The 20,347-nt window shown below is 36.8% G+C and overlaps 2 protein-coding genes across 29 annotated transcripts in view; one reads left to right on the top strand and one right to left on the bottom strand.

The window, feature by feature from the left end:
* The window catches only part of DNAJC24 (DnaJ heat shock protein family (Hsp40) member C24), a 79,558-nt gene extending 71,702 nt beyond the window's left edge, over nucleotides 1-7,856 (bottom strand). For 5 of the 7 annotated variants that reach the window (XR_013360055.1, XR_013360056.1, XM_077863461.1 and 2 more), the window contains exons 1-2: nucleotides 7,745-7,856; nucleotides 6,415-6,558 (exon numbers count right to left, since the gene is read on the bottom strand). Coding sequence is in view for 4 of the 7 variants with exons in the window: in XM_077863461.1 (XP_077719587.1) it covers nucleotides 6,415-6,525 (111 nt within the window). In the remaining 3 variants the exon portion in view is untranslated. Of the gene's footprint in view, nucleotides 1-6,414; nucleotides 6,559-7,669 lie in introns of those variants that run through there. The other 2 variants (XM_077863460.1, XM_077863462.1) reach the window with 2 other exon arrangements.
* Nucleotides 7,857-7,858: 2 nt separating this feature from the next.
* Nucleotides 7,859-20,347, top strand: part of DCDC1 (doublecortin domain containing 1) — a 483,101-nt gene continuing 470,612 nt past the window's right edge. For 6 of the 22 annotated variants that reach the window (XM_077863419.1, XM_077863427.1, XM_077863428.1 and 3 more), the window contains exons 1-2: nucleotides 7,870-7,956; nucleotides 8,481-8,542. In XM_077863419.1, the coding sequence (XP_077719545.1) occupies nucleotides 7,920-7,956; nucleotides 8,481-8,542 (99 nt within the window). In that variant the 5' untranslated portion in view covers nucleotides 7,870-7,919. Of the gene's footprint in view, nucleotides 7,982-8,480; nucleotides 8,652-13,449; nucleotides 13,517-20,347 lie in introns of all 22 variants that reach the window. The other 16 variants (XM_077863438.1, XM_077863436.1, XM_077863432.1 and 13 more) reach the window with 9 other exon arrangements.

Genomic DNA, 20,347 nt, shown 5'->3' with positions numbered 1-20,347 from the left:
GCCTAGAAATACAGATAGTATTTACATCCCTGTCTACTTTTCATTCACAATTTTGGGCATTCAGTAAAAACAGGTAAGACATGCGAAGAGGCAATAAAATGTGATCCACCATCAAGAAAGGATATAGAACCATGTCCGGAGATGGCCCAGATGTTAAAATTATCAGACAAGAACTTTAAAATAACTACAGTTAAGTATAGTAGATGAGCTAGAGGAAGTGATACATAGTATATGTGAAAAGAATGGGAGATACAGAAACTATATAAAAAAGGAGATAGGAGAAATCCAAGATATGAAGATTAGATAAGAAAGATTAAGAATTTCTTTAATGAGTTTATCAGCAGATAGAGTTTACAGCAGATACCTCTACAGATAGTAGAGGAAAAATAAAACCAAAGAATTTGAAGATGAGGTCAATGAAATTATGCAAACTAGAAAAAAAGACCAGAAGAAAAAAGAACAGAGCATCCAGTAACTATGGCACAATCCAATATACATGTAATTAGAATCCCAAAAGAAGAGAGGAAGAATGGAGCAGGAAAAAAAAAATGTGAAAACATAATGGCTGAAAATATTCCAAAAGCAGCGAAAGAAAGGCATTAACCACAAATCCAAGAAACTCAGTTAACCCTAGGAAAGATAAACACAACCCCACACAAACACATATTTAAGGCACCAGGGCAGCCCTGGTGGCTCAGCAGTATGGCTCTGCCTTCAGTCCAGGGCATGCTCCTGGAGACCGGGGATTGAGTCCCACGTCAGGCTCCCTGCATGGAGCCTGCTTCTCCCTCTGCCTGTGTCTCTGCCCCTCTCTCTCTCTCTCTCTCTCTCTCTCTCTGTGTCTCTCATGAATAAATAAATGAAATCTTTAAAAATAAATAAATAAAATAAAAAATAAAATGATTACATTTATATTATAATCTCTAGAAAAAAATCACCAAAAAACACATAGAGAAGTTTAACTAAAAATTCAACAAAAAATAATGTAGAATAAAAAAAAATACTTGATTTACCCACAAGATGTAAGAAAGGCAAAATAGAGGAACAAAAAGCAGACAGGACAAATCCAAAGAGTAAAATAGAAAGATTACAGATTTAAACCCAAACACTGTCAATTATTACATCAAATATAAATGAAATACTGGGTGGGGAAAATGAGATGTTGGGTCAAAGAATACAGACTTGCAGCTATAAGATGAGTAAGTTCAGAGGACTTAGTATACAGCATGGTGAATATAGTAACAACTGTATACTTGAAAGTTGCTAGGAGAGTCCCTTCATCTTAGAAGTTCTTACCACACAGCTAAAGGCAACCTTGCGAGGAGATGGATGTGAACTATACTATGGTAATCGTTTTGCCTAAATGGACTGAACACCCTCAACAAAAGGCAGAGATTGACAGGTTGGAATTCTTTTAAGGCCCCAATTATTCACTATAAAAACAAAATACACTTAAAACATAAAAGAGACAGACTGAAAGTGAAAGGATGGTTAAAAATAAATCATACAAACACTAAGTATAAGAAAGCTGGTGTGGCTATACTGTGAAATATAGAAAGGGTAATTTTATAATGATCAAAGGTTCTAATTCATGAAGAGATAATCTTAAACCTACATACCCCTAATAATAATGAAGATCCTAAATAACTGAAACAAAAATTAACAGAAAAATAAACAAACCCACCATCATGGTTAAGAGGTGTAAATGTCCTTCTCTCAGAAACTGGTAAAACAAATGGACAAAAAAAATCAGTAAGGTAAATAAATAAAATCTAAAAAAAAAAGGGGCAGCGGTTTAGCGCCGGTGGCTCAGCGGTTTAGCGCCGCCTTCAGCCCAGGGTGTGATCCTGGAGACCCAGGATCGAGTCCCACATCAGGCTCCCTGCATGGAGCCTGTTTCTCCCTCTGCCTGTGTCTCTGCTTCTCTATCTCCTCTCTGTGTATTCTCATGAATAAATAAATAAAATCTAAAAAAAAAAAAAAATCAGTAAGGCTATAGAATATTTGAACAATATCAACTTGACCTAATTAATAGACACTAACAGTATACTTAATAATGGCAGAACAGCCATTTTTTCAAGTACATGAGAACATTCACCAAGATAGATGAGCTAGGCGATGCAAAAGGTTATTAATTTCAAAGGAATGAAATCATACCAAGTACACTCTAACCATAACAGAATTAAATTAGAAATCAATAATAGAAAGATACCTAAGTATTTTCCAATATACCTCCACAGATCAAAGAAAACTGTTACAGAGGAAATTTTAAAATATTTTGAACTGAATGATAATGAAAATACACATATCAAATTTGTAGAATGAAGCTAAAAGAGTACTTTAAGCTTAGAAATTTATAACTTTAAATAGCTATGTATGAAAAGACAGGTGTACAACCAATGATGTAATTTTCTACATTAATAAGCTAGAAAAAGAAAAGCAAGCAGAAGAAGAGATATAACAAAGTTAAAAGCAGAAACCAAGTAAAGAAAAATGAACAAACAATATAAAACCAACAAAGTACAAGTTGGTTCCTGGCCAAGATTTAAAAAAACAGATAAACCTCTAGCAAGACTGATCAGGAAAAAAGAAATAGAAAACACAAATTACCAATATAAAGAATGAAAATGAGAACATCACTACAAATATTTCAGTAATAAGAAGATAATAAGGATGGTATGAACATCATGATAATAACTTTGACTTCTTAAATCAAATGGATAGATTTTTTAATAAAAACAGCATTGTTGTTTTCCTATGTGGACAAAATCTGGATAGCCCTGTAGCTCAAAAAATAATTAAATTCATAATTACAAATTTCCCACAAAGAAAACTTCTGGCCCAGATGACTTGACTAGTAAATTCTATGAAACATTTAAATAAGAAATAATAACTAGTATGGAGATTCTGCAAAAAGTTAAAAATGGAAATAGCATATGATTTAGTATTTACACTGCTGAGTATTTACCACCTAATTTAGCAAACTGTGGGATACAAAATCAGTATATGAAAATGAAATATATTTCTGGGGTGCCTGGGTGGCTCAGTTGGTTAAGTGGCTGACTTGGTTTTTTGGCTCAGATCATGATCTCACGATCCTGGGATCCTACAACCAACCAGGCTCTGCACTCAGCAAGAAGTCCACTTGAGAATCTCTCTCCTCTCCTCTGCCCTTCCCCCACCATGCTCTCATTGGGTACTCCTGAACGCGCTCTCGCTTGCTCTCTCTAATCAATAAAATATGGGCACCTGGGTGTCGGGATCCCTGCTGACATCCATTCCCCTCCCTCTGCTGTTCCCCATGCTTCTGCGCTCTCTCTCTCTCAAATTAAAACAAAAAAAAAAAAAAAAAAAGTCTTTTAGGAATAAATATAAAATAAATAAAATTAAAATAAACTCTATATGCTATCAATCAATATCCAAAAAATAAAATTTTTAAAAATACCATGTACAATAGAACCTAAAACACCAAAAACTACAAATACGATGTGTAATATTATACTGAAACTTCTAAAATATTTCTGAGAGAAATTAAAGTAACTCAATATTGTTAACTGTCCATTCTGCCAAATGAGCATATATTCAATACAGTCACAATTAAAATTCAAGCAGGATTTCTTTAAATGGAAATTTAGAAGCTCATCCTAAATTTTTATGGACATGCAAGCAAACTAAAGTAACCAAAATAAACTTGAAAGGAAGGATAAAATTAGAGAACTTAACTTCAATGTGACTTTGAAACAGACTATAAACCTACAATAATCAAGGCGGAGGTATTAGTAAAAGCACAAATATAGCAAACAGAATAGAGTCTAGAAATAGACTCCCACTGCCAAGACACTGACAATACAATGCAGAGAAGGAAATCTTTTCAATAAACGAACAGCTGGATATCCCTATTGAGGGAAAAACAAAAACATGACCTTCCCCCTCACACCATACATACAAAAAAACACAGGTCTAAAGGTAAAACCAATACAGAAAAAAAAAAAAAAAAAAAAGTATTTTCATGACCTTCATTAAAGAAGACACAGAAGCATGAACCAAAAAACAGACATGATAAAATGTATTTCATCAAAACAAAAATATTCTGCTCATCAAAAAACACCAAGAAAATGAGCTGGCATGCCATAGATTAGGGAAAATATACACAGTGTATACACAAGATCAAGAATACACTTAACTTTTTTTAAAGACACTTCAGAAAAGATAATTATACAAATGGCTAGTGATAACATTCAAAAGTGCTTAAAATCATTAGTTATCAGAGAATACAAAATAAAACCCCAATGAGAGATCACTAGAAATACATAATTGTGCAGTGGTTCTTAATGGGATGGGGAGGTGGGCATTTTTACCCCCAGGAGACTTCTTCAGTTGTTACTGGCAAATAGAATGTTGGTAAACATCCTAAAAGGCACAGGACAGCCCCACATGATAAAGAATTATCGTGAGCCAAATGTCAATGAGGGCAAAATTGAGAAACCCCCAAAAGAACAAAGAGAGAAATAGCATCAAATGTTGAAGATCTAGAGCAAATGTAACTCTGATATGTCACAAAAGGGTATGCAAAATGATTCATTCACCCTGGTGTTTGACTGATGCTACCACATAAGTGTACATGGCTTCTCGATGCCAAATTAAAGGCCAACATGGCCTACAAGGCCTGCATGATCTAGACCCAGTCTACTTCTCCAGTAGTCATATGTGGCACAAGGATGATTCAGCACCAGGAAAAAAATTTCCATCAAGTCTACCCGACTTTGCTGAGAGAAATCTTAAGAATTCTGAGACAAAAGAAATCTTAACACCATTTAGCCAACTTATTACTTAAAGGGATATTAATACATTCCAGTAAAATTTCTGCATCCCTCACAACAGAGACTAACAATTTTGGCAAAAATCTCATAGATTTGACAAAAACTACAGAAACTAATGCTATATAAGTAATGGTCCTCTACCCCTTTTGTAAACGGAGTTAATTGGAGACCACTATAGAGTACTGACATTGGCTTAAGAAACACCAACATATAGGTTGAAAAAAATTAAAAAGAAAAAAAAGAAAAAAATTAAAGTAACAGCCCAGAAAAAAACCATTTATTTATAAATACTATAACTTATTTCACCAAAGAATGGCAGTCATGTGTAAAACTGTATAAATGGCCTAAATTGGCACCATTCAAAAAAAAGACAACACAAACTATAACGTAAGCCACATATGCTGTTAAAAAAGTAAAAAGCAGGGCAGCTGGGGGGGGGGGGGGGGGGGAGTCCTCGGCGGTTTAGCTCCGCCTTCAGCCCAGGGTGTGATCCTGGATGGAGCCTGTTTCTCCCTCTGCCTGTGTTTCTGCCTCTCTCTCTCTCTCTCTCTGTCTCTCATGAATAAATAAATTAAATCTTTAAAAATAGTAATAATAATAGGGCAGCCCCAGTGGCCCAGTTTAGCGCCGCCTTCAGCCCCGGGTGTGATCCTGGAGACCGAGGATCGAGTCCCAGTCAGGCTCCCTGCATGGAGCCTGCTTCTCCCTCTGCCTGTGTCTCTGCCTCTCTCTCTCTCTCTCTCTCTCTGAGTCTCTCACGAATGAATAAATTTTAAAAAGTCTTAAAAAACAAAATAATAAAAAAGTAAAAAGATTAAATTCATTTTGATTATTACTGTATGCACATACTTACTGTCAAATATGCAAAATACCCAATATACCCAAAACGTTATCAGCTCAATATTAATCAATTATCACCTCAATTTAATCAACATAAAGCTCGGATTATTTTGTATTCTCTTTTTGTACTAAGTCTCCAAATGTATTTTACGTTTGTAATAAATTTCATTTTAGGGCAGCCCCGGTGTCTCAGCAGCTTGGCGCCGCCTTCAGCCCAGGATGTGATCCTGGAGCCCCGGGCTCCCTACACGGAGCTTGCTTCTCCCTCTGCCTGTGTCTCTGCCTCTCTCTCTGTCTCTCATGACTATATAAATAAAATCTTTAAAAATAAAATAAATAAATTCCATTTTAGACTAGCCACATTTCAAGTGCTCAGTAGACACAGGTAGCTAGTGGCCACTGGGTACTGACAGTGCTTATGACATACTTTACATGGACTATTTCATTTAATCCTCTCTGAGGCACATAGATAGGAAAGTAAAATGTCCCAAGTTCCCACAGTTAGTTAGAATCAGGATTCTAACTCAACCATCATGACTGTTCCAAACCACCATGTTTTCCCCGCTCAAATTAAAAAAAAAATTTTTTTTTACAATATTACTGAAACTTTCATTTAAACCACACTAATACCTTAATTTCTGCTTTGATATTTATTATATATTCATTTTATGGGAACCTACATTTCTGATCACATTAAAACAACAACAAAAAAGCCTTTTTCCTTCATGACTTAGATCTGCAAGAAAAGACTTACCATTAATACGAGTTTTTGATACTTTTGTTTTAGATCTGACACACTTGCAGATGGGTCTGCCCCCAAAATGCCGTACCAGTCCTTTTTTGGTATCTGCTCAAATGCCATCATCCATCGAACAAGAAGTGGGTCTTCTCAGATCAGCTGAATAGAAATATTGATGACCACTCATTACGGATTGCAGGTTCAAAGAAACAAGTACTTTCGTAAATTTTTTAATATTTAGTTGAGTAAATCAGGATTATAACGCAAACCTGATGAAGCATGTGTTTTCACTTAAAACACCTCAAGAATCTCATGTATAAGTATACGGGCAAGTATGGCAAATCTGTTACATGTTTCACAATATACGCTTATTCCTTAAATTTTTCTCTGCATATTTTATTTATTTATTCATGGGAGACACACACAGAGAGAGAGAGAGGCGGAGAGAGAGAGAGAGAGAGGCGGAGACACAGGCAGAGGGAGAAGCAGGCTCCATGCAGGAAGCCAGATGTGGGACTCGATCTCATGACCCCGGGGTCACGCCCTGAGCCCAAGGCAGATGCTCAACCGCCAAGCCACCCGGGCGTCCCCGCTTATACCTTAAATTAATGAATCACAACAGCATCAAGAAAACCGAATTCCAGAAACGAAAGCGAGCGGGGCGTGACCTCTAAGAAGGTATTTCCGCTGGTCTCGCGGGAAAAGCCGCACATAGTACATACTCACTAAACACCATAGAGTAATCTAATAAACGTTTACAAAATAAAAACATATATATATGTATTTGCCTCAAATATATATATTTATATATATATTTGCCTCAAATATATATATTTATGTATTTATATATATTTGCCTCAAATATATATTTATATATATCTGCCTCAAATATATATATTTACATATTTTATATATATATATTTGAAGCAAAAACAAGACAGCAAAAAACAACAACAACAACAACAAAAACAAGACAGCAAAGAATGCAAGTGAATTTGGGAGCATCCCGCCTTCGTCCTTCCAGTCCACATTTCTTCCAGATTACCTTAGAAGATTAGGGACAGAGGCAGGCGGCTGGGCAGGTAGGCAGGAGTCCCGCGGCTCCCGGGGCTCGCAGGGAGCTCCCCCAAGTGCTCACGGGAGGATGCTCCAGGCTCCACACCTGCCAAGAGACTTCGCCAGGGGCCCAGAAACCAGGCCGCCTCTTCCCACAGCCGTGAACTTCAAGAGGCCGGATGCGGGGGCTCAAAACGGGGACTTGGGAACCCACCGTGTTCATCCCGGCGGTACGGCCCAGCCACAGGCGGCTATACCTTCTCCCGACTGTCCTCGATACCAAACTTACCAAACTTCCGAAAGTCCTCATCACACCCACTCCTCGCCCGCAGGCGACCGGCACCCGGAACCGGCTTCCCCTTCCGCCGGAAGTCACTGCCCTGACGTGACCACGTTTCTAGTCGAGCCCTTGTGGCCGAGGCACCGAACGCACGGGGCGCTCCGCCCTCCGGGACGCCGTCGCTATGGTAACCAGACTCCGCTTGCAAGGAGTTGCTGGCTGTAAGTGTCCGAGCCGCGGAAAAAGGTGTCTTTCTCCTCATTCTAACTCCCTCTTGCCCCGGCCCCGCGACGGTGGCGCCTCTCCTCTCCCTCAGCGAGCTCCTCGCCCCCCCACACACAAACACCCCCACCCCGGGCTTCCTCGGCTTACCTTCCCCAGCGCTGGTCTCCCCCTGTGGTTGTTGACGGTCCTCCGGCGAGGGGGGGGGGGGAAGAGTGGGGAGAAAGGGGGATGGGAGGGATGCGAAGGATGGGGAGACCCAATTCCTCCCTTGTCTCTACACTTCCCTTAGAATGTTCTCTCTCGAAAATGAGAAAACCTATACCAATTGAAGTTTGGTTTTGTTTGTTTGTTTTTCGTGTTTTTTTTTTTTTTTTTCTGGAAAAGATGCCCAACTTCATTGTTTCTTGTAGATGATCCTAGCAACCCGTAACTTCTCAGAGTCTCTTAATACTACTTCACTCTTTCACTTCAACCCAGTGAAGCTAGAAAGGCGGGTGTTAATAATGTTCCCATTTCACAGATGAAGCCGACCAAGGATCAACGCCAAACAGCTCATCGTACAGCAGCCAAACAGGACTCTTAGTAAGTGTGCGTCCTACCAGGGAAGGCACGCTGTCCTTCACGCTTACGGAAAAAGCATAAACCACTCTGCTTTGAGGCAGTTTCCGGCCCTGCAAATGTGCGCTGTTAGGTTTGTTTGTGTGTTTTTTTTTTTGGGGGGGGGGGGGTTGTTTGTTTTTTGTTTGTTTGTTTGTTTTTTGGTTAGTTTTTTTCCTGCCTGCCTCTCCCTTTCCTTCTGTTGTTCCCTTTTTTTGTCTCCTTTCCATACTGCTTGCCTCGCATTGACCTCTCTTCCTTGCCTTGCACCCAGAGGTGAGACTGCATCTTGCACTTCGCCACCATGATTTAAATTTCACTTGGAGATGCGAAGGTAGTTCTGTTGTTATTACTGCTTGCATTTGCTTTCCTTCCTTCTTAGCTTTCTTCTGCCAAATCTCCGTTTGAGAAGCCATCAAGATCGGCCGAAGTACATTAAATATTTTACTGTGGCCAATTATTTAAGGAGGCCATAAAAAAGAACTGAGTGACATATGAAAGTTAGAAAATCAAAAGCAGAAAGTATAAATTGGGGCAGCCCCGGGGTGCTCAGCGGTTTAGCGCCGCCTTCAGCCCAGGGCGTGACCTTGGAGACCCGGGAGTCCCACGACGGGCTCCCTGCATGGAGCCTGCTTCTCCCTCTGCCTGTGTCCCTGCCTCTCTCTCTCTCTCTCTCTCTCTCTGTCTCTCATGATTGAATAAATAAAAATCTTTTTAAAAAAAAAAGGTATTAATTGGATTCTCCATAGGATTTTGTCATTTTTAAAATCAGGCACAAAGAGCATTATGGTAAGTCAGAGGATCTGATTTTAGTCCTGGTTCCAACATACCTTCTGCGTGGCCCTAAGGAAATACATTAAGTGACTGAATCAAGTGTTGTTCTGAATACCTTCCTATACAGAATGATGCCTTCTTGAACTTTTCAGCCCTCAGACAACCCCCCTTTCCACTGCTTAGTCTTTCCTTGTATAGTGATGCTCAGAGCCTCCAGTTTTTACAGCAGGAGCACACTACTTTCATTTATGATCCCTTGGGGTATTGGATTTCCTCTTTTATTCCTTCTTTAAGCCAAATTCTGAAAAGTCTGATCACAGCACCTCAGCTTTCTCTTTTTTTATTTTTTTAAGATTTTATTTATTTGTTTGTTTATTTATGAGAGACACACAGAGAGGCAGAGACACAGGCCGAGGGAGAAGCAGGCTCCCTGCAGGGAGCCCAATGCAGGATTCAATCTCAGGACTCCAAGATCACACCCTGAGCTGAAGGCAGGTGCTCAACCGCTGAGCCACCCAGGGATCCCCACCTCAGTTTTCTCAACTCATTTTTTATATTTGTGTGCTGTATTTATTTATTTAGGTTTAGATAGTAAGAAGTACACGTTTTTCCCCCAACAATTACCAAGTGTTGTTTCTGTCATTTCATCTTGACATCCTTTAGGTCCCATTGCTAAAGCATACTTTAGTTTACAACTTTTTCTTTCATCTCCATAATGTCATTATTCCGCTGTAATGACCAATAATTCATTGATGGCATCCAATAACTAGTCTTTATTTATATTTCCTTAGTTGTCTCAGATATGTCTTTTTATGTCTTTTTATAGCTAATTTGCTTGAATCGTGTTGCATTTGATTGTTCTCTCTTTTTTTAAAGATTTTATTTATTCATTCATGAGAGACACAGAGACACAGGCAGCAGGAGAAGCAGGCTCCATGCAGGGAGCCCAGTGCGGTACCGGATCTCAGATCCCAGGATCAGGACCTGAGGCGAAGGCAGACACTCAAACCACTGAGCCACCCAGGCGTCCCAATCTTTCTGTCTCTTAAGAATCTCTAAAGCTGGGGGATCCCTGGGTGGCTCAGTGGTTTGGCGCCTGCCTTCAGCCCAGGGCCTGATCCTGGAGTCCTGGGATTGGGTTCTGCACCAGGCTCCCTGCACAGAGCGTGCCTCTCCTTCTGTGTCTCTGCCTCTCTCTCTCTCTCTCTCTCTGTATTTCATGGATAAATAAATAAAATCTTAAAAAAAGAATCTCTTAAGCTATAGCAGTCCCACATCGCTACTATCTTAGTTTTGTTTTCTCTTTTCCTGACATGGGTTTATTGAAAAACCAGATCAGTTGTCTTACAGTCTGAATTTATTTATACCAGAATAAACTTCTTTTTTTTTTCAGAATAAACTTCTTTTTTTTTTTTCAGAATAAACTTCTTTTTTTTTTTTTTTTTTTAAATTTTATTTTTTTAATTTATGATAGGCACACAGTGAGAGAGAGAGGCAGAGACACAGGCAGAGGGAGAAGCAGGCTCCATGCACCGGGAGCCCGATGTGGGATTCGATCCCGGGTCTCCAGGATCGCGCCCTGGGGCCAAAGGCAGGAGCCAAACCGCTGCGCCACCCAGGGATCCCAGAATAAACTTCTTAAAACATTTTTACATGAATCCCTGCTCATTTGTCTTCACGTTTCATTTTCTAGAGCATTATTACCCAATAGACATATGAAGGAAGCCACAAATGCAAACCACATATATGATTTTAGATTTCCCAGTAGCCACATTAAGAAAGAAAAAAGCAACAGGTGAAATGAATTTTAATAATATATTTTATTTAACCCAATATACTCTGTGTATGATTATTTCAAAATATAATCAATGTAGGAATTATTAATGAAGCATTTTACATTGTTTCTTCATACAGGTCTTTAAAGACTGCTGTATATTTTATCTGTATAGCACATTTCAATTTGGACTTGCCACATGTTAAGTGCTTAATAGCCACATTTAACTAGTGATTGCTGTATTGAACAGGCCAGGTCTAAAGGATAATGTCTTGGGGTGCCTACCTGGCTTAATCAGTAAAGCATGTAACTCTTCATTTCAGGGTCATTGAGTTCAAGCCGCACCTTGGGTGTAAAACTTACTTCAAAAAATAAGTAAATAAATCAAATAGAGGATAAAGTCCTGACTCCTTAACCTGGTATTCCTTTACCTCCCAAAATATAATCCTTAGTTTTCCAGCTTCATCGCCTATTGCTTCCATACATGAAACATTTAAACAATGGAATCTTTTCTTGGTACTTCATAATTTTGTTCAGGTTGTTCTCTTTGCTTATACCTTATTTTAAGAAGATAATTTATCTATTTTATGTAAAAATAATATATAAACTATGTTAGCATAATGGTTAAGAGCCTGAGGTCTAGGCACACCTGGGTGGCTCAGTGAGTTAAGCATCCAACTCTTGATCTCAGCTCAGGTCTTGATCTCAGGGCTGTGGGTAGGAGCCTTCTGTTGGGCTCCACACTGGGTGTGGAGCCTACTTTAGAAAAAATAAAAAGAGCATGAAGTCTAAATTTGGACTGAATAGGTTTGAATCTAGACTCTGTCTCTTACTGGTTATATATGAACATTTTAAGTTAACTACTCTGTGCCTTGGTTTCTTTCTCTGTAAAATATGAATAATAATAGTGTCTCCCTCTAGGTTTGTTGTGAGGATTCAATGAGATAATAGCGCCTAAAAGTACTAAGTACTCAGGAAAGATTAGCTTTTGTCGTCGTCGTTGTTATTATTATTATTATTATTATTATTATTAGTGAAATATTTACTGCTGAGTTTTGACTATTAGAACATTAAGAATTCATAGCTATATTTTAGGAATTTTCAAACAGAGCAAATGAAAGCTACAAACTATTGAGTTGAAAAAATGACACCAAACCCAAATGTTTGTTGAATTATATAGTTTGCAGATGAATTAAAAGCATAGGCAAAAACCTTCTAATTCCTGTCATCAACATTTAACAGAAACAAAGTAGGCATACATTAAATATTTAATTTCAAGATGATTGATCAAAAAATAAGATGATTAAAAAAATACGATGATTGATCAAGTACTGTATGTAGAGTTAAATGTGGATAGATATAATTATTGTTATATAGATACCTTATATAGCAGGAGTTTGAGACCCTTGATTGTAGTAATAGCATAAATCAATTCTTATTCTATTCATCACTTTAATACTTGTCAGACAATTGATATCTACCTACATTAATAAATTCTTAATTTGAGATCATATAGTAAATTGTGCTTATTGATGAATAATATTTGCAATATATACAGTGTAGTATATTTTTTTATTTTCGGATTATATATATGTGGCTCTTTCTACTGGTTTCATTACCAGCTCTTCTTTAATTTTCTTGATCTTCTTTATCTCTGAGTTTTTAGGATTCTCATATCAGTGAACTAAGCTGTATTTATTTTTAAGTACCACAAAATATTATGGTTATGTTCTGAAATTAGATGGTTGCCCCTACAGCAAATTAAAATCTACTGAGAAGATAGGAAAACCATCAAGAATTAGCTAGTGGTGAAATAAACACACACATAAACACACAAGTACAGAAAGAGCCTTTATTCACTTCTTCATTCAATCAATAAACCACATATTGAGTGTCTACTATACGTCCCACAATTTGTTACAGGAAACACAAAACAGTTGCCTAGAGCTTTGTAAAAGCTTAGAGTTTATCTGGGTAAATAGACAAAGAAGCAACTGAAGTAACTGTAGGAAGTGCTATGCTAGAGGAAATGCAGGTGCTGTGACAATTATTAATTTATAAGGCAGATGACCTAAATGACCGAAATCCTGGACTCAAAATGAGGCTGATACAGAGTAACGCATGGAAGTATTTAGTTTTAAATACTTAGTGTTAATGGAAAGGAAGGGATGGTTAAAAATGGAGAAACTTTTTCTTTTTCTTGGCATATCATCATAAAGCTTTACACGGTATTGAGAATCGGCCCTATTAAATACCTCGTCTTTTAGAAATGGTTTTTCATTTTTACATTTTCCCCCTCACTTGTTGTCTTCACTTGATCTATTCTTTCTTTTTGTCTTTTCAGAAGTAATTATCAGTGACTATTTATTGAGTTTGAGCAAAGCAATGCACTAAACAAGGGAGACAAAGAGGTAAATACTTTTGCTGACAGCACACCTGTTGCTGTGTTTTTCTTGTTCTTTAACTTCAAATTGTGTCCATGTTTTTTCAGCCTTATTTCAGACCTTTTAGAGGTCTTTATCTTACCTGAAATTTTTCTTCCTGTCTTATTACTTTCTTCACATCTATGTTTTAATCATTCCATGAACCGATTAAAGATACCGTCTATAATCCATCTTTTGCTTCTCCTTAGTAATCATAATTAATAAACTTATTTCCCTTATTCACTTCTTTACCTCTTTCTCTTTGTTCTTATGACCACTCTGGCTTTTCTGTGAGCTTTCCAATTCCCTTGAAATTTGCAACCTAGTGATGATCTGTTTCAACAATGTAGTAATATGCATTTATATTCTTTTTTAAAAGCATTCTTCTCGATTTTAGTTTTTTAAAACTGAATATTTTAAGTTTATTTTATTTTTGTCATGTAATTGACTCACAGAAGAAAGGTTAATCTGAATGATCAAGGGGTGTTAATTTGTGGGTTAAAATGTGTTAAACAGTTGATATGAAGTCTGTTTAAGTCAATTAGAGAGTATAATGAAGATGTTTCCAGAGTGTTATGGAACCTTAGGAAGTTAGCTTGGAATTAACTCCTATATTCAACCATGGCACCCAGCTAAACATGCCATTGCACTTAGGTTTTTAAATTTGTGTATATTCCAATAGCTATGAATAGGTCTATATATTTTTTAAAGTTTGACTTTATTACTAAGATTCTTATGTTTTGTTGTAGGAAATAAATTCATGTTTTAGTTCAACATTGGCATAATGAGAAACATGATCACTGATTTTTTTTTTCAAAAATAAAATTCAACTGGACTGTATAACCAACAAAACATTATTAGATTTTTTGTTTATATGCCTCTTTATTTTGAAAACTAGATTAGTGTCATTATTACAGATTCTTTTAGTACTAAGTATCTCATATACAAAGGTATCATTAATAAAGATAAAATTTGATGTGATCATTTAAAGAAATGATTTTTTCCCTTCTGAAATTATATGATATAATATTATGAAACATTTTAGTATTAATATATTCAAAATTCCAAATTTGTTAATATGCAGAGTTTAATAATGTTAGAGTCTATTTTAATAGTTGAATATATATTTTTCTATAATGATAGCATTAAAATGAATGAAACATTGCAACTTCAGTTCAAAATCCATGGAAATATCAGGGTAAAAATAAAATTTTGAGATATTCTTTACTTAGCATTAGGGTTCCTATAGTACTATTTTTTTATTTGTCTCAGTTTACTAATAATAAACACATTTAGCATTTCAGCTTCTTCTTGCAACCTTTCAGTTGAATTATTTAGAGACTGATGAAAAACAAATCTTATATGCTAAAGGGATTTCTGCAATGATGGATTAGATGCCAAAATAATGAAACCACACGGCTTAAAAAATATACTGAAGAATAGATGTTTTCTGATGAATTTCCACAAAATACCATATTTTTAAAATATTTTAAGCAATTCATACTAATACATGTTAATCTACTGTAGAAGCACCATGAGTATAGTCTTTTGTAGTTCATTAGCAATTTCTTTAATGAGTTTTTTTGTGTGATAGATAAAGTAACAGACAAATGACAGATTGTTTGCCTTTAATGATTTCCCTGTTTCAAGCCCATTACAAAGCAATTAGAAATCTGACAGCATTTTCACTCTGCATTACTGATCATCTAAAGTGATGAGGAATGAGAGGTGATGAATATTAATTGTATATTTTCATATGATTATCATAAATTATTACCTTGTCTGATGTGCTGCAGGTGAAGCAGGAGCATTAGAGAAAGACAGTCAGATATATTAATTTGAAAGACTGTATGATTTTTGTCTTTGTCTGTAGTATAAAACCTGATCTGAAATGTTAGTCTCTATGAATATTAACTTAAATTTTAGTTTTTATTTTAATTTGAGATAATATAAATCACTTTTCTTATTTCAGTACAATAAAAGGAAAAATTATTCCATAGCACAATATACATATATTATTTAAATTCAGCATTTTAAAAATCTAACTTAAAAAATGAGTTGGTGGGGGCACCTGGCTGGCTCAGTTGGTATAGCATGTGACTATTGATCTCAGGGTTGTGAGTTTGAGCCCCGCGTTGGTTGTAGAGATTACTTAAAAATAATATCTTTAAAAAATGAGATAGTGAATTTGTTGATATACGTATACATATAATATTCAGATATATCAATACAGAGAAAGATATACTATTACCTTTAGAAAGGTAAAGTCAGGTAATCCTGTGAAAGAGGTAAGATAAGAAGGTGTAACAAGATGTAAAAGAAGATTTTTCTAGGTTCTCTGTAACAATTTGTTTTGGTCCCAGTCCATGGTATATGCTGTTTCCCCAGTGTCTTACTTCAGCTGTTGTTAGGACTCAGGTGCTATTGTTACCTGGGTCCCAGCCTTGGACTTTTGGCGCAAAGATTCAGAAACTACATAATAATCTTTAGTACAGGGAGAATTGGCAAGCTTACAGCATGTGAAATCATTAGAAATTTGGATTAACTTTACCAAAGTGAATTAATTTATATTTTGATATCTCTCTAATCATAGGCATTAGTTGGTTATCAATACATACTCAATGAATGGAATTGAATTTCATTGCACTAATGAGACTCTGCCTTGCTTTAGTCCTTTTTTACCTTTTTGCTGTGGTTTGCTCCATGGTATACAATCTCTTAGAGAGGCATGCCATCCTGGGTTCACCTTTATTTATGAAGACCATAATCTATATGATAATGTGATTATAAATCAATTAAAATGAATTTTTACATGAATCTTAGAAATCATTCTCCTGATTTTATATTTGATTATATATATTTATATATAAATATAAATATATATATATATATTTAAGATTTTTATTTATTCATGAGAGACACAGAGAGACGCAGAGACATAGGCTGAGGGAGAAGCAGGCTCCCTGCAGGGAACCTGATGTAGGACTCAATCCCAGGACTCTGGGATCACAACCTGAGTCAAAGGCAGACCCACAACCACTGAGCCACCCAGGTGCCTCTGATTATTTATATTTTATTTCAATTTTATATATATCAGGTAGATGTGCCAGGCTTTCACAGATGAACTTTTTATGTTCTGAAAAGTTGAGAGCCATCTGAAATTTAACACATATTTACTCAGTGAAAATTCAGATAGGATAATGATAAAAGCAAATTATCAGTAAAAAAAAAAAAAAAAAAAAAAAAGGTTAAGATCCTTGCATTTAGTAGCCAAATTTAATATTTTCACTGGCTAAGCTTTCCAAATGTGTTCTTCTTTATGTCTGATGACCTCCCTGTTTATTTTGTCTACTAGGACCTCCTTCATCTATAAGGCAGGTCCAACTAGCACACTTTACAGAATCAGACTGGTGATATACAGTGTCCTCAACTCCTTTCTGCTCATATTCCTTGTCTTAGTGTTAGTTAGACTTGAAGTTTATTCCTTCTACAGCACAGCCAATTCTCCTTTTTCTCTTTCTACTTTTCCCCCCTCTTGTTCTACTTCTAACATACCACCAACCAACATAGCTACTTGACATGAGCCAAAGTCTCCACTTTGAGTTGGTTTAGAAACCTTACATATTTTTCCAATGATAACTGAGTTCCTAGGAACCTGGGCTGTACCCCTGTGACACTCTTAGCAAATAAACAGCTGAGGAAACAGATACTCCTAAATTATAAATTATAAATGCTGCATTTTCTCTGATAACAAGGAGTCCCTGGAACACATGCTACTTTGTCTAAAGTTTCTTTCCTAGTGCAGGATGCAGAACTAAATACAAAAATGAGGACTAATGTTTATAAATAATAAGCACTTTCATACGTCATGTATTTCCTCATTTGATCTGTGCAACAATTCTGTAAGGTAGATAGGGCAGATACTATTGTCATATAATAAGGAAATAAGTCTTAAGAGGGACAGAGGCAATATTCAAACTCAAATAAGGTGAGTCCACATCTTTTGCATTTTCTTTCATACTGCCTTAACTCCTCTATATGAAAGATCTTCTACTAAATGGCTTTTACTTTACAGATAGAAGAACTTTAGAGTTTGCCTGTACTATCATTCTTCCTTGTCTTTTCTTAAAGAAAATGAGCCCAAGAAGGTTTAGGAATTACCCAACATCTGGCCCAAAACTAAGATCACAGCTCCAGAATTTCTTGGCTTAGTTCCAGAGGTCTTTCCATTCCAGTGCCCTGCCTTTATATTTTCTGAATCTGCACGATTATTTTTTTCAGCTATTAAAATAAAGTTTTTAAAGATTTTAGTTATGAGAGAGAGAGAGAGAGAGAGAGAGAGAGAGAGAGACAGGCAGATACAGGCAGAGGGAGAAGCAGGGTCCATGCAGGGAGTCTGATGTGGGACTCAATCCTGGGACTACAGGATCACGTCCTGGGCTAAAGGCAGTGCTAAGCCGCTGAGCAACCCAGGTTGCCCAAAATAAATTATTGATTACAGTCCTGGCTTGGTAAATATAAGTATTCCTCCCTGTTCTTAGTATTTGTTACTAATAAACTGAAGTCAATTTTATCTGGAATGTTGTAAGTTGAGATTGGGAAAGAAGGACATGACTGCTCTGTGTTGCAAGAATATAAGAGAGGAAGGTTGGAGTTGTTACTTGCCCCCGTTTCCTTCCTTTTTTTTTTTTTTTAAAGATTTATTTATTTATTTTAGCGGGGAGAGGCAGACAGAGAGGGAGAGAATCCTCACTGACTCCCCACTGAGCCTGAGGTGGGGCTCAATCCCAGCATCCCAACAGCTGGTCTAAGCCAAAATCAGGAGTTGGATTCTCAACCAACTGAGCCACCAAGCCTTCTACCCATTTCCTTCTTGATTACCCTGCATAGATAATATGCAAGGTACACTCTTCCCTCTCTAGCTTGGCAGCATCTCTGATTGCTTGTTTACATAGTATTTAGGGTTAGAAAAAGAGTTAAAGTCGAACAAAATTCAGAGATCAAATTTTTTTCTTCCTAAGGTATATAAACTTAAATAGTAACAGAAGCTGGGAAAAGAAGGATATTAGTTACATAACGAGGAACAATAATTCTTCTGGTACCATAGGCAGGCTGGTTCAACATAGCAGTTGGCTCTTGTCTGATTCTGTAATAGAGACCAGATTTTTTACTTCGTTTTTCAACTGGTGCCTCTTTCCACCATAGTTATGCTTCTGACTCTGTTGTGTAATTAGTTGGTTGATCATATGTCACAAAGACTTCTCTCCTTGAAAACTGGATTCATTTCTTGACTCTACACACTTGGAAGTCTTTACATATCTCCCTCTTCTAACCAAATAACAGCTATTCTTCACATTATTAAAGTTTTGAGTGTTTTTATGAGCACTTCTATTTACTACCATTCCATTACTTATCACTTTTTCTAGTCATAGAAAATCCTTCTAATGTCATTCACAAAGCATTCTTTCTTTCCCTTTCAAAGCTTCTACCTAAAATGGGCTTGCATCATGTCCTAATGCAGCATCACTTACCTGAAGCAACATGTCATTTAAGATCTCTAGGAAAAAGAAGGATCAACAAATTGGAAGAAAATTAAGGAAATAAACCTTCAAATTTTGAGACATCTTAGGGATTTATGTGGGGGAGCTAAATAAAAAGGTGGTCAAGAAATGACTAGTCATCAGGACACCTGGGTGGTGGCTCAGTGGTTGAGCATCTGCCTTTTGCTCAGGTTGTGATCCTGGGGTCCTGGGATCAAGTTCCGCATCGGGGTCCCTGCAGGAATCCTGCTTCTCCTTCTGCCTGTGTCTCTCTGTGTCTATGTCTCTCATGAATAATCTTAAAAAAAAAAAAAAGAAATGACTAGTCATCAATAAAGACTTTTATGAAACAGATCCTCAAGAGAGAGGAAATAGCCATTGGTTTAGCAATGAAGACAGTTTTTACATTCTTTTCTTCTTAATCATTTTTGCTTATCTCGAATTAGAGAATAGAATAAAAAGGCTTACAACCCTGAAATAGACTACACAATTCGCTTCTTAATAATTTGACCTGTCATTCTATCAGAAAAAAGATATTAAGTCCATTTGGCATATTTGCTTTTGAGATACTATACTGGTTGTTTTCCAGTATTTTATGCCCTTCTAGGTGTTACTAATTGATTGTTTAATTTGTTTTTGCATGTTTCCAGGTTAAACTAAGCTGTCTAATTGCCAACTCATTTTCCCCTTGTTTTAAAGATAGGTATGTTTTCCCTTTCCCAGTCTCCAGGGATATTTGCCCACTACTTTAGGATAGTACAAGGAGTGGGACACAGTTTAAAAGATTGAGAGGAGGGCAGCCCGGGTGGCTCAGCAGTTTAGCGCCGCCTTCAGCCCAGGGTGTGATCCTGGAGCCTTGAGATCCAGCCCCGGGATCGAGTCCCACGTCGAGTCTCCCTGCATGGAGCCTGCTTCTCCCTCTGCCTGTGTCTCTGCCTCTCCCTCTCTCTCTCTCTCTCTCTCTCTCTCTGTGTGTGTGTGTGTCTCTGTCTCTCATGAATAAATAAATAAAATCTTTTTAAAAGATTGAGAAGAAAGAGGAATGACAAGATGATGATTTTTTTTTTCTTTGCACTAGTCACATCCATCTGTATAACTTATTTTATTCCAATACTCATAAATATTTGACTAATATCTTAATTCATTTTTTGGACTTCTTAAACTTTAAATTTACTATCTCCTCAAGGAAAAAAACTTGATTTCTCCTCAATAAAAGTGGGTAGGATCATATGTATGTTTGATGAATGTTGCTCCTCTTACAGGCTGGTTCAGTCAGTCC

This window comes from Canis aureus, chromosome 21 (assembly GCF_053574225.1).
Source record: "Canis aureus isolate CA01 chromosome 21, VMU_Caureus_v.1.0, whole genome shotgun sequence".
NCBI classification, from domain to species: domain Eukaryota; kingdom Metazoa; phylum Chordata; class Mammalia; order Carnivora; family Canidae; genus Canis; species Canis aureus.
Note: the sequence above shows the minus strand (reverse complement) of the source record. Positions and strands in the feature narration are given on the sequence as shown.